Below are 12,959 nucleotides of genomic sequence, written 5' to 3'. Positions count from 1 at the left end.
TTAATTTTAAAATTTTTATTAAATATTGCACCATATGACAAAACATCATAAAAAAAGGGGAAAACCACGTACAAAAGGACTTACAGACCCTTTCACAAGAGGTAGTCTTTTAACATCAAGTTTGTACTACCCACAAATTGGTCCTTGCCCAGCGGATCTATCACAACCCAATTTCGAATTACCCCTCTTATCCTCCCCATAACAAAATAACAGACCCAGCATAAACCTTAGCACATCAAATGAAATAAGCACACCCCCCCCAACCCTACCCCAAATAATCCCTATTTCCACAATGTACACCTAGAGAAGGGCAGACCTGGCACAGCATGGCGCGGCACTCCATATCCTCCTATTTATAAACACTACTATTATTAATACCATCATCCTTACCCTTCCCCACCCAACCCCCCATTATCCTCTCTCAACACCTTGGGACGCCAACCCCCCCCCTCGCCCTACACTTCTCTAAACACCATGGTTAAACTACCATATACACCTCCCCCTCCTTTCCTATTATTCCCCCTACCTCTACGGACCACGTCCAGGGCGCAGAGGACGACGACCGCCCACAGACCAGGTCGATCACAAAACACCAACTTTCATTCACGGAGCTACCATCGCTTTTAATCCCTCTTACTATCGCAAGGAACCCGTAAAGACCATCCCCAACTTGGCTCCCTCCTCTCAGAAGGACCCCCTCGGGAATGTTACCCTCCACAGGTCCCTTTACATGTGCTGGTGACACCTGGGTCGCCCCCGATGGTCAATGACCCCATGTAAGGACCATCCCCCCGTACGGCGACCCCCAGAAGTCATCCCCACACACTACCATATATATATTTATTGTTATGCTATTAGCATTTTCCTTTATTTACATATCCCTACTACGCAAAATCAATTATTGCACATTGTTCTCTCTATGGCGTCTCCTTTACTCTCAGTCACACCTTTTTTCCACCAACTCTCGACCACCATCCGCCGCGGCCGTCGCCACCCCACGCCCCAAACCCGACCCATCCCACCTACTTCATTCTATTACTAAGAGGGAAGGCGTCCCACCCCTTAACACACACCCTTCTCCTTGTGCTGTCCTACTGCCAGCCCCGCCAGGTCTGCCCCTCCTTACACCATCTCCAAATTAAACTCCTTCTAGATCCACCCCAACTTCTAAACGTGTCCTAAATTTTACCAATCTATTATCCCCCCCCCCACCCTACCCCGAAAACAAAGAAAAACAAAAACAGACAACCCTCCCCCCCCCCCCCCCCCCCCCCCCCCCCCTCTGCCTGGCTATATTACCTCCCTATTCCAATCTACCATTTTGACCATAGGCTTTCATATTCATCCATCTTCATAAGTTGTAGGGCTTTTACATAATCCATCAATTTTAAACTCTTTATCTCTCTATTCCAATCCTCCAATGTTGGTAAGTTCGGGGATATCCACTTCTTTAATATACAGAGCCTAGCAGCGAACAATACTCTACTGACTATACATTTTTTCACCCTCGTGACCACTATCCCTCCCATATCCCCGAGCAGTGCAGTTTCCGGGCAGAACTTCAGCTCCACCCTGAGTCTAATTTTGATTTGACCAAATATGTCTTCCCAGTATCTTCGTAGTTTGGGACATCTCCACATCAGGTGAATTACATCCCCCCTATCCCCCTTGCATCTATCGCACAAATCCGTGTTTCTAACTTTCATCTTAAACAACTTAACTGGTGTAAAGTGTAACCTTCTAATTATAAAAATCTGTGAAACTCTATGGTTCATTCTCAAACTAACCTCTTTTATATTGCCCAACACACTTCCCCAATCTATTTCACATGTCCCCGTATCTTCTACCCAACTAGATCTAAATTTCTCCTCCAGTTTGGCATTTGCAGTGTGAATTAACATCTTATAAATTTTCCCCACCGTGCCCTTAGCTGATTTCATTATATTTTCATTAAGTAAAAAAAAATCCTCTACCACCAATAAGTCTTTCTCATTAACCCCTCTCTCCATGTGTTTAAGTTGATAGTACCGTAGAGTATCCCCCTTACTAAGGCCCCATTCTGCTGACAAAACTTCAAGGGATTTTAAATTACCAGTTGGATCAAACATATGTTCTATCTTAATAACCCCCCGTTTTGCCCAAAATAACCAGTCGTGGAATTTGTTAAACGGGGCCAAGTGCACATTAAACCACAGAGGCGTGAATTGATTACTCTTATCCATACCTACTATCTTTTTACAGTGTGACCATACTTTATTATATACGTCATTTAGGGGGTCATTCTTTGTCATAATCCTCCCTGCTTCTAACAATGCCGGTAAATCAGGACCACATATATCGGTCAAAGCTTGCCACTTGCCCCAAAAGTCGTACTCCTTCCACTTCACAATATACAACAATTGAGCCGCGAGAAAGTATAATTCAAAATTAGGGAGATTAAAACCCCCTTCCTCCCATTTTTTCGTTAGGAACTCATATTTTACCCTCGGGATTTTCCTTCTCCAGATTAACTCATTGCATAAACCCCTTATCTCCCTAAAAGCTTTCTTACCCAGCCATACTGGGCTATTGGCCAGGACATACAGGACCTGTGGCAACACTATCATTTTTACTAGGCCCACTCTATCGGCCATACTAAGAGGGAACCGCTCCCATAGTCTAATTTTCCCCTGTATCTTCCTAATTAGGGGGATCCAATTATGTCTTTTATAGTCATAAAGATCAGGCGAGAGTGCTATACCTAGGTACTTTATGGAGGCCCCCGGGGCACAGACCCTCACCTGACCATAGTCCCCCCCATCACTGGCCCCCAACATCATAAGTGAGGACTTACTCCAGTTTATGGCAAACCCCGAGTAACTCCCATAGATCTTAATTACCTCCATTACCTCTCCTAATGAGGACCTAGCACTCCCCAGGAACAGCATCACATCATCCGCAAACAATGCAATCTTTTCTGTTCCCGAGGAGTGCTCAAAGCCCCGAACGTTCCTAGAACATCTAATGTACTCGGCGAGCGGCTCCATTGCTATGGCGAACAAGAGGGGGGACAGGGGACACCCCTGTCTCGTACCTCTAGATAACTGAAAAGGGTCAGAGACCTGCCCATTAACCATTACCCTAGCCCTGGGTTCCGAATAGAATAATCTAACACAGCTAATAAATCTTTCTCCTATTCCCATTTTCCTCATGACACTCCATAAATAAGGCCATTCCACCCTATCGAAGGCTTTCGATGCATCGAGGGTAAGACTAGCCTTACCCCCCGGGTCCTTCTGCCCCTCCTGAATATTACTAAACGCTCTCCTAATATTGTAGTAAACCCCCCTACCAGGGATAAATCCTGACTGATCTCTGTTTATAAGTTTCCCTATCACAACTTTCAGTCTATTAGTTAATATTTTAGTAGCCAGTTTCGCGTCCACATTAATGAGGGAGATGGGTCTGTATGACTCCGGGCCCCTAGATTCCTTCCCATCTTTTGGTAATACAATAATTACAGCCTCTTTCATGGAGTCTGGCAGTCTCCCACTCTGCCATGCCCCATTTAGAACATCCAATAACTCAACCAGCACCTTCTCACCAGCCACTTTATAGACTTCTGCTGGCAAACCATCCGAGCCCGGAGCCCTACCGACCCCCATCTCCCCCAATGCCTTCTTCAGTTCTCCCAACGTAAATGGTGCATCTAGCACCTCCCTCTCATCCACTTCGAGACTAGGTAAAGAGATGTTCCCCAAATACTCCTCCAACTCCTCTGGCCTATAACTCCCCTCTGAGGTATAAATAGACACATAATATTGTACAAAAATATCTAAGATCTCCCTAGTTGTAGAGGCCTGCCGTCCCTGCCACTCCAGTGAGGCTATCCTTGTCGATCCCCTGTTACTCTCCACTAATCTCGCCAACATTCTCCCTGGGCGTTCCCCTTCCACTCCTCCTCTAGCTTTTAGAAACATCTGTCTGGCAGCATTCTTTTCCAGAAGGACTTTCTCTAGTAGTTCCTGCTCCTTTACCCAAATATTCCAGTTCTCCTGGGAGGTATTCTCCTTATAAATTCTTTCCGCTGTCTCTATAGCTACATACTGTCTCCTTTCTTTCTCCCTTACTTCTCTTTTTTTATATACTATTTTCTGGAATAGAAGCCCCCTCAATGTTGCCTTCATGGCATCCCACACTACTATACTCTCTGCTGTCCCTTTATTAAGATGAAAAAATTCCTCTATGCTGCCTAGCCATTCTGGATCTATAACTTTCAACCAGGTAGCGTTAAGCCTAAACGGCCTACCCGGCCCCACTTCCTTATTCCCTAACTCTATCATCAATGGGGTATGGTCAGAGAAACCCCTACGCCCAAACTTAGCTCTCTTGATAAGCTCTAGCATCCGTTCATCACCCAGTGCCAGATCTATCCTGGACATACATTTGTGTGATTTATTTACACATGAATATTCCTCCCTATCCCCGTTTTTAATCCGCCAAATATCATACCAATTTAATTCTGTGCAAATCTTTGCCAGCTGTGAACTTCCCCTTCTAATTGGTCTTTCTCCCACATAGCTTCTATCCCTTTCACCATCTAATATTTCATTAAAGTCCCCCAGCCATATCTTCGGACACTCCGCCATTCTGTCCATTATCCCATCTATTTCCAAAAACAGCTTCCTTGAAAATGGTGGAGGAAAATAGACGGCACAAAGGAGAAGCTCAACATCCTCACAAACCAAATGTATGATAACATATCTCCCAGACTCCTCCACCTTTTCCTGCAATACATTTACCTTTAAACCCTTATGAATAAGCACACTGACACCTCTAGAGTAATTAGAGAACACTGAATGAAAGCTAGAGTCAACCCACTTTCTATGTATGCTGTTCAGGGACTCATGTGTCAGATGGGTCTCCTGGAGGCAAACAATAGCTGGCAAGTATCCATTTATGGCATTAAAGATAGCCACTCTCTTTTCTCTACTCGCCAACCCCCGTACATTCCACGTCACAATTCTAAACCGCCCCATTCAACAACCTTTCTTTCTTCATACCTCACACCTATGAAGCAAATGTACCCAGGCAGAGAAAACCAAAAAAAGAGGAAAAAGAAGAAAGAAGAAGAAGAGAAAAAAAAAAAAAAAAAGAACAAAAGATTGACCCCCCACTAAGCATACCCCCCTCCCCCCCCCTCTACCCCCCCTCCCCCCTTCCCCCCCCCCCTCTCCCCCCCCATCCCCACCCCCTACTTGGCTAGACTTCACCGCTAGGCTCGGCCCACACCCCTTACTAGGTCAATCCCTCCCCCCCCCCCCAGCCGACGCACCAGGCACAACCGAAGCTATCTTCCATTACCTCTCCAATTACAAACCCTTGGACTCCAGCCATTTATCTAATTCACCCGGGTCCGTAAAGAAATGGGTTCTGTCTCCGTGGATAATTTTCATTTTTGCTGGAAACAGCAGGGAATATCCTATCCCGGCCTCCCTCAATCTTTTTTTAACCCCGACAAAACTTGTTCTCAATTTGTTCGTGGTATATGAGAAGTCCGGGTAGATTGCGATCTTATTTCCCCCATAAATCAAATCCCCCCTTCTTCTACTAAACGCCAGGATCATGTCTCTATCACCATAGAATAACAATTTAGCCAGGATCGGCCTAGGATTGGTTCCAGTGGGGTACGGGCGGAACGGAACCCTGTGTGCTCTCTCTACCCCAAAAAACTTTGATAGAGTACCAATCTCACAGACCGACAGCAACCAGTTATAAATAAAAGACACACAATCTTCCCCCTCAGCTTTTTCCGGGAAGCCCACCAATTTGATATTGGCTCTTCTCTGTCTATCCTCCATATCTAGAATTTTTTTTTGATTCTGTTCCACTATCTTTTTTAGCTCTTGCACTTCTTTTTTAATGTTATTCTGTGTATCTTCCACTTGTGATATTCTATTCTCTGCCTCTCCCATCCTTTTTCTCACCTTACTTAGTTCATTCTTGATAATGGACACATCAGCACCAATGCTGCCTGTCTGAGCCAAAACCTCCTTCACTGATTGGTCTAGTTTCTGGATCATGGAAACAATAGCCTTCATATGTTCCACGTCTCCAGAAACTGATCCGGCCACACTCTCCCCGGACGCCAACTGAGCGTCACCTCCCTCAATATTCTCACCCATTATTTCATGGCTTGATACATCCAATTCGGGCGGTGGCGCTACAGATTTTTCCTTCATTGTTGGGGACTGCAGGAATCTATCCAATTTCTGACCGCTCGTTTTGGCAGAACCCCCTACCCCCTGTAGCCCTCCACCCCCGGATCTACGTGAATTAGGATCCTCTTTGGACTTTTTAGGAGGCATAGTCACTGTACTCTCTCTTTTACCAGTAACCAAATAATTTTTTAAATCCACTCTATACCAAGTATGTGTGGCCCCTCCGATACAATTATACTGTTAGTCTACTTTATATGTCCATTTATATGTCCATTTATATGTCCATTTAATATCCAGTTCGACCACCGGACACTCGGATTGAAGAAAGGAGATGGCCACAATTTTGTAATGTCTTGGCAGTACTTCTGGCAAACCTCCAGCAGCTAGCACCACTCGGTATGCATAAGCTCCTGGAATTCTCGTGCGACAATTTTGCCCATTAGGGTTTAAACACTCTCAGGCACACCGGGTTAGCACCATACAGACCAGGCGGCAGACTCTTTAAGTCACATAGGAACAATATCACTTAGGCCCAGATGGTTAGAGTCTTGCAATCCCATGTGGTCCGTAAGTGTCCCACGGCACACTGGGTTAGCACCAAACAGACCAAGCGGCAGGCTCTTTAGATCACATAGACACAATATCACTTTAAACCGGGATGGTTAGAGTCTTGCAAACCTATGTGTTCACTTAGTGTCTTACAGTCACATCGTATAAGCACCATACAGACCAAGCGGCAGGCTCATTAAATCACATAGGAACAATATCACCTTAAGCCCAGATGGTTAGAGTCTTGCAATCCTTATGTGCTCAATAAGTGTCCCACGGGCCCCTTAGACTAATTAGCTCACAATCGTAGGGGGGTAATTGCAGTAAAGTTAATAGAGGTTATAGCCTTCTGAGTTATTATGGCTTAGGCAGAAATCAAGGAACGTCCTGGGTGCCTTCCCCCTCCCCATAGGATATCTCCATATACTGCTGGTAATGTGCTCACTATCACCCACAGCACAAAACACCCTGCAGCCGCTGCCACTGGTCCTGCCGAACCCCCTCAGAACGTTCTCACCCAACACCAGACTCTTCCTTGTTGGTCCGCAAGACGGAGCTTCTTATGGGCTCCACATGGTCCTCCTGACTCCACACCGGCACCCGCTCCAAGTCGCCGGCACCATGAACGCTGCCTGGCTGCTTCCCCCCGTCCTGGTCCACATCAGATCCCGTGCGCTCACATGCGGGTCCCCGTCACTCGTCCCAGTCCCCGTCGCTCCGTGCCCCAGCCTCTAGCGTGGCGGGCCCAGCTAGTACCGCTCAGCGTCCCAACAACGCATCCCTGGTCCGTCGGTCAGGTGGAGGGGGGAGGGAGCGGACTCTACGTGCTCACGTCCGCTCACGTGACCCCATCCGGTATCCAAAAAAAAGGGAAATTTCTTGCTAGATGAGGCTAGGTCTACCTGGTATGATGCAAGGTCGACCAGGAGCTGAAATATCAGGAATCAGCTGATGGACACTGTGGCTTCAATAAATTAGGTAATTACATAACCTTTTAAGCAACTTATGCCAAAGCTCCTACTTTGGTCAGGATACCCACTAAAACCGAGGATCCAAGAAACATTGAAAGTTTTGCCTCTGTCGAGGAAAGTTCCAGAGCTCAGTCAAGCTATGTTAGTTCTCTTCATGCAACTAAAACAGCTCTGATTTATCAAGGTATGACCTCTACAAGACATTAGCAGCAAATCCATTTAAAGGGGTTATCCAAAAAAATTACAGCTACTTTCTTGTAAAAACAGCACAAGGTCCTCAGGTTGTGTGCTGTTTCCAGAAGAAAGAAAGTCTGGAAAACTCATTCAAGTGCTAAAAGTTGAAAATAGTTCAGTGTAAAGTAGTAGTAAGTGTACTCAGAGCACTTACTAGCAGCAGTTCCCAGTGTACCTCACAGAGCTAAAATCAGACACCTCTACTCCAGGCTGAGCTGTCCTGCTCTGTGGTGATCCTGTCCATAAAATGGCCAACATGGTGGAGTATGTGATCATGCTCGCCCCTATTGTTCTCCATAGAAATATATGGAGATACAGTGGAAAACACTAAGGAGGGCATGTTCAAATGCTCCTCCATGTCGGCCATCTTATGGACAGAATGACCACAGAGCAAGACAGCCCAGCCTGGAAAAAAAGGTCCAGGTCTGATTTTTGTTCTATGAGGTACAGAGGGACCTGCTGTCTGTATATACAGTAAGTACACTAAACAATTTTTCTATAAAGTGGCCAACCCCTTTAATGTTATCCACAACTGGTTTTAATGCAACCCATCCATGCTCCAGCCTCCTTTTGTGGTTCCTGGCTCCCTAATGTCCCGCTCAGCCAATGAGTGCACTGTCCCAGTATCATGCCCTTAATGATTATTTCAAGCAGGAATACACCTCCTCTGAGACTCATATATGTTATTTTGTGCAATTAAAGGAGTACATGTACATATTCCCTATTGTTTGATGTTCGGCACACAGAATTATTTCATCTGGTGGGCTCCAAAATACGATCCAGAGTCCAACACTGGATGACAACATGGCTGCTATTGCCTCTTACAGCTATTTTAAACTTCTACAAACTTCTGCATGGCAAATTTTTCTAGTTATTCAATAATGCATCCACAGCCTCCAATATTGCTGAATAAACTAGGTAGTATTGTCACTAAAAAGTCTAGGAAAGCAGGAGGATGACCCACCTGGGAGCCGTATTGGTTATTACTCAGCTTTCTCAGAAATGGATAAAACTATGGAATAGGTCAATAGAATTTGTAACAACTTAATGACTTGAATGTACTGGTGTTTGTTTTATTTTCGACAGAAATGTTCTTAACTGTAAGTTGTAGATTTGCGTTATTGGTAAGATAGTCCCATAGTGATTTTCGACTCTTTAAATTATGTGTTGCATATAAGATTGTCAGGACACGCTGAATGTCTGAGGCACAGTTGATGTTTTGCCTACAGGATGTCATTACTATAATAACACTTCATTTCTTGAGGCTATACTTTGATAAGAGACATTCCCAGAGAATAGCATAGGTCCCTGGCTGATGATGTTTATTGAACAGGCTGCAGGTTTACATTGCGGACTATGAATCACATAGAGGCCAGATTTGAGAGATGCAGAAAATGTACTGTGTAGTCTCTGCATTCATAACGCCATGTTCTCGCTCTTGCATAACAATGTCTAGACGTAAGCTCTAACATTAAGTTTGATGACAGTTGACATGGGCTGCCGGCTACATAAAATAACATATATTTCAGTATTTGCAAACTGTCATTAAGTGTCAGAAGTATCAGGATTTCCAGAGTCTGTGGCGGCACTACTTTTGTCTTTATCACTTTTTGCTTCTTTATTTCTTTATTTTCTAATAGTAGTTAATGACCATGTTTATATAATATTTTCTTTTATAGTTCCCTGTAATCATCTTTGCGTTGTCTATTTGAGGACAACATATCATTTTCACCAAACATAGTCGGATCATAAAAACAAATATATATAGACATTACAATGAGAAAGTGGTAAGGCCCATGGCAACCAATCACCTTTAAGTACAGTTAAAAGAAAGCTTCACAATTAAATAGACAATACACTTTAAAAAAAACATAAAAGTTCCCTGCCATGATGTGGTCACCTGCTCTCCACGATCGACTGCCAATATGCATAGCTGCCATGGTAAATCTGCTTGTATGGTCTTCCTGAGTTCATTGTGTAGCATTGGTGATGTGTAAGTACAGATCAGCTGCTGTTCTTTTAAATGGGATCTGAGCTACAGTTACATATTGCCTCTGCTACGAAATGGACGGAGACAAACACTATTCACTGTGTAGAGTGGCACTGAACAGTTTATCGGCGTCAGTGTAGGGTGTTGGCCCCCCAACGATCAGTACATTTTGCCTAGAAACCCCCTTTAAGATGTGTTTTTGAATCAATGAAGTGAAGCTTTAATAAGGCACTCCATATTGTGCCCTATTCCTAATGAGAACAAGATGAGATGCTTCCCCCATTGCTAAATTTTTCCCCTAGTCTCTTAAATTATAGGTGGCATATTGAGTGACTCCATATACGGCTGTAGAGAGTCTTTGCATACAACTTTGCCATGTGCGTGAACACTTAGATTGACAGGTTTTTTATGAGGGCAAATGAACCAGTGAATAAATTTACTGGTGGAGTAGAATAGTTAAATCACACTGTCAATTAAAATTACCCAAAATCACATGAAATATTTTGTTAAAACTCTGTTTCTTAGTTATATTTGAATCTGGGAAAAGCTGGATTTAGTTATTTCAGAAATCTAGGTAACAACTTTATGGAAGTGTTAAAGGCAGCCATATTGAGTGTTACCCTGTTCTCAGAATCAGTTGTTACAAAAAGAACTACTGGACATATACAGATTATCAGAAAGTATATAACAACTATTTCCTTTGCACACCCAGAGGACTACGCCCATCAGACATGGTATCTTGATCCTGTGTGTTTGATTTGTTTTTAACAGGATGTTTTGCAACTCGACGGGGGAAGCCCATCGCACCTCTACTACTGTCACCTGGAGTCCCACAGCTGTTACCTATTCACAGAGCAGCTGGGACGCTTTGCTCTGGTGGGAGAATCTCTTAGCATGTCAGCCACAAAGCGCCTAAAGCTGCTGCTCTTTGCCCCCACCTCCTGCACAAGTCTGGAGTATAGCCTGCGAGTGTACTGCATCCCTGACACACAAGATGCCATGAAGGTGAGTGAGAGGGGAAAGCCACACATAAACCACAGCTATTAAAGCCTGGATGTGGTTCACTGACTGTAATGACAAGAGACTGTTGATTATGGCGTACATTAAACATGATGTAATACTATAATTCATTACTTGCTCCATTGAGGGAGATGGCCTATGTAAGGGCTTAGGAGAATTATGAGGGGATTGTAGGTTTTCAGGAAGCAAAGTCAAAGTATTAGCCTTATTAAAAGAGTAATAAACTTTAAGCAATATACATTGTCCGGACTAAATTGGCATATAATAGATTGAACCAAAACGGATCCTATATAAAGAAGATAAAGAGATAAAATAAAATATGGATAGAGGTTATTTATGAATGAATGACACAATGAATGTGTAATGGGGATGAATTATATATTCTTCCATGTGACAGCTGTGGGGGAGATTTAGCAAGCTGTTTTATAGTATGATTCTCTTCATTGCCCATTGTAACTAATCAGAGCTTAGCTTTCATTTCTCCTAGTGCTCTTGTTGTTATGGGCAACAAAGAGAACCTTCTATCTCTGTAAATCTGTCACTTTAAATAGAGACTTTGCATTTTAGAGACTGTTCTTGATATTTTTGCCCATATTTTTCTTTGTATTTTTGAAAAAGCAAATTCATTTTGTGTATATTTACGTCTTTATTGCTGGAAAAAAATAGGATGTTGGGCTACAATATCCAGTGGTGCTGCCATGTTAATTTGCTGTAGATGACAAGAACAATGGGAGTCTTCAGATCTGGCAACCACAGGTGGCAGTAGTGGCATAGGCCCTGGAAAGGTTTAGTGCTTGGTGGGAGGACACGCATGGTGATGCTAATACACTGTGCCACCATAATGACTGGGAAGAACCTTTTGCTTCTATTAAAAGACTGAGGTTTAGCAGGAATAGGGCCACAACCAGACAACTTTGGGGCGTTTGACTGACTTATATGTATGATTGTCATTTTAAGCCCAAGTAACATCTGTTATTTTAATATAACACCATTATTTTGAAGTACCGGACGTCATTTTGGCTCAAATGGCCCCAAAAAAATGTTGTGCGGCCGTGGCCTAAGTGATTGTGTAGACACTGGTAGACTGGAGGTCAGGACACAACAGATGGGAATGCAAAAATCTATACACTAAAGGTCACCTATGCTTGAGCATAGAATGGAGTCTTTGGGACGGGTGGAGATTCAAGCGGGAGCGCACAGGGATGAGCAGCGGAATCCATGGAAAGTTCTTTGCGCATATTACGTAGTGTGAACGCACCCTAGCATGCCAAAAAGTACTAAGAGAGCTGCTTTAGTGGAGCTAGTAGCTTGCTGGCAGTACTGTGAAAGAAAGTCGTGTTCAGGTGTCAGACCCATTGAGGGTATAAGAGTAAGAAAGGTTTACCAAGTTGTTGGAAAAAAGTGTGAGCTGGGGATGGATTTGTGTGAAGTAACATGGGCCTGGGATGAGCTCCTGTGAAGAGAGCAGAGACTTGCAATGGATTCCATACTGCTTGAGGGTTTTAAAAGAAAGATTTAATGGGTGAACTTTTCTCTAGATAATCCACTATTGGCTTATTGGTGGTGCTTTGACACCCAGCACAGCTGCGGCACTAGTAGCCATGTTATGTTACTGCTATTCACCTCAGTGGGAGCTGAGCTGCAGTAACAACGGCCTCTACACAATGTAAAAACTGAGGCTTTCGGTTCTGTACATTGTATACATGCAAGTGCTGCAGCTGTGCTGAACAGCGGGAGTGATGGGTGTTAGATCCCAGCCAAGCAGCTATTGGTGGTCATTCTAAGGATCAAGTTTGCCAAGGAAATCCCTTTATTATTCTCTTGTTAAAGGGGTACTTTATACATTCAGATCTGGGGTTGCTGAGAAAATAATAAACAACCCATACTCACCTAACACACTCCCCCCGGGGGTCTTCCTGGGGCATCTTCGGTCCTTTACTTAGCGCTGTGGCTGTTACTTCTGAGATGTCTCTGCAGTGAAAGTTCACTATGCCA

General features: G+C 43.9%; 1 protein-coding gene across 1 annotated transcript in view; it reads left to right on the top strand.

The window, feature by feature from the left end:
* Positions 1–12,959, top strand: part of UNC5A (unc-5 netrin receptor A) — a 144,002-nt gene that overhangs the window by 115,027 nt on the left and 16,016 nt on the right. The window contains exon 11 of the mRNA XM_069972727.1: positions 10,716–10,949. Coding sequence (XP_069828828.1) covers positions 10,716–10,949 — 234 coding nt within the window. The remainder of the gene's footprint in view (positions 1–10,715; positions 10,950–12,959) is intronic.

This window comes from Dendropsophus ebraccatus, chromosome 1, assembly GCF_027789765.1.
Source record: "Dendropsophus ebraccatus isolate aDenEbr1 chromosome 1, aDenEbr1.pat, whole genome shotgun sequence".
Taxonomy (NCBI): Eukaryota; Metazoa; Chordata; class Amphibia; order Anura; family Hylidae; genus Dendropsophus; species Dendropsophus ebraccatus.
This window is presented reverse-complemented; position numbering and strand designations above follow the sequence as displayed.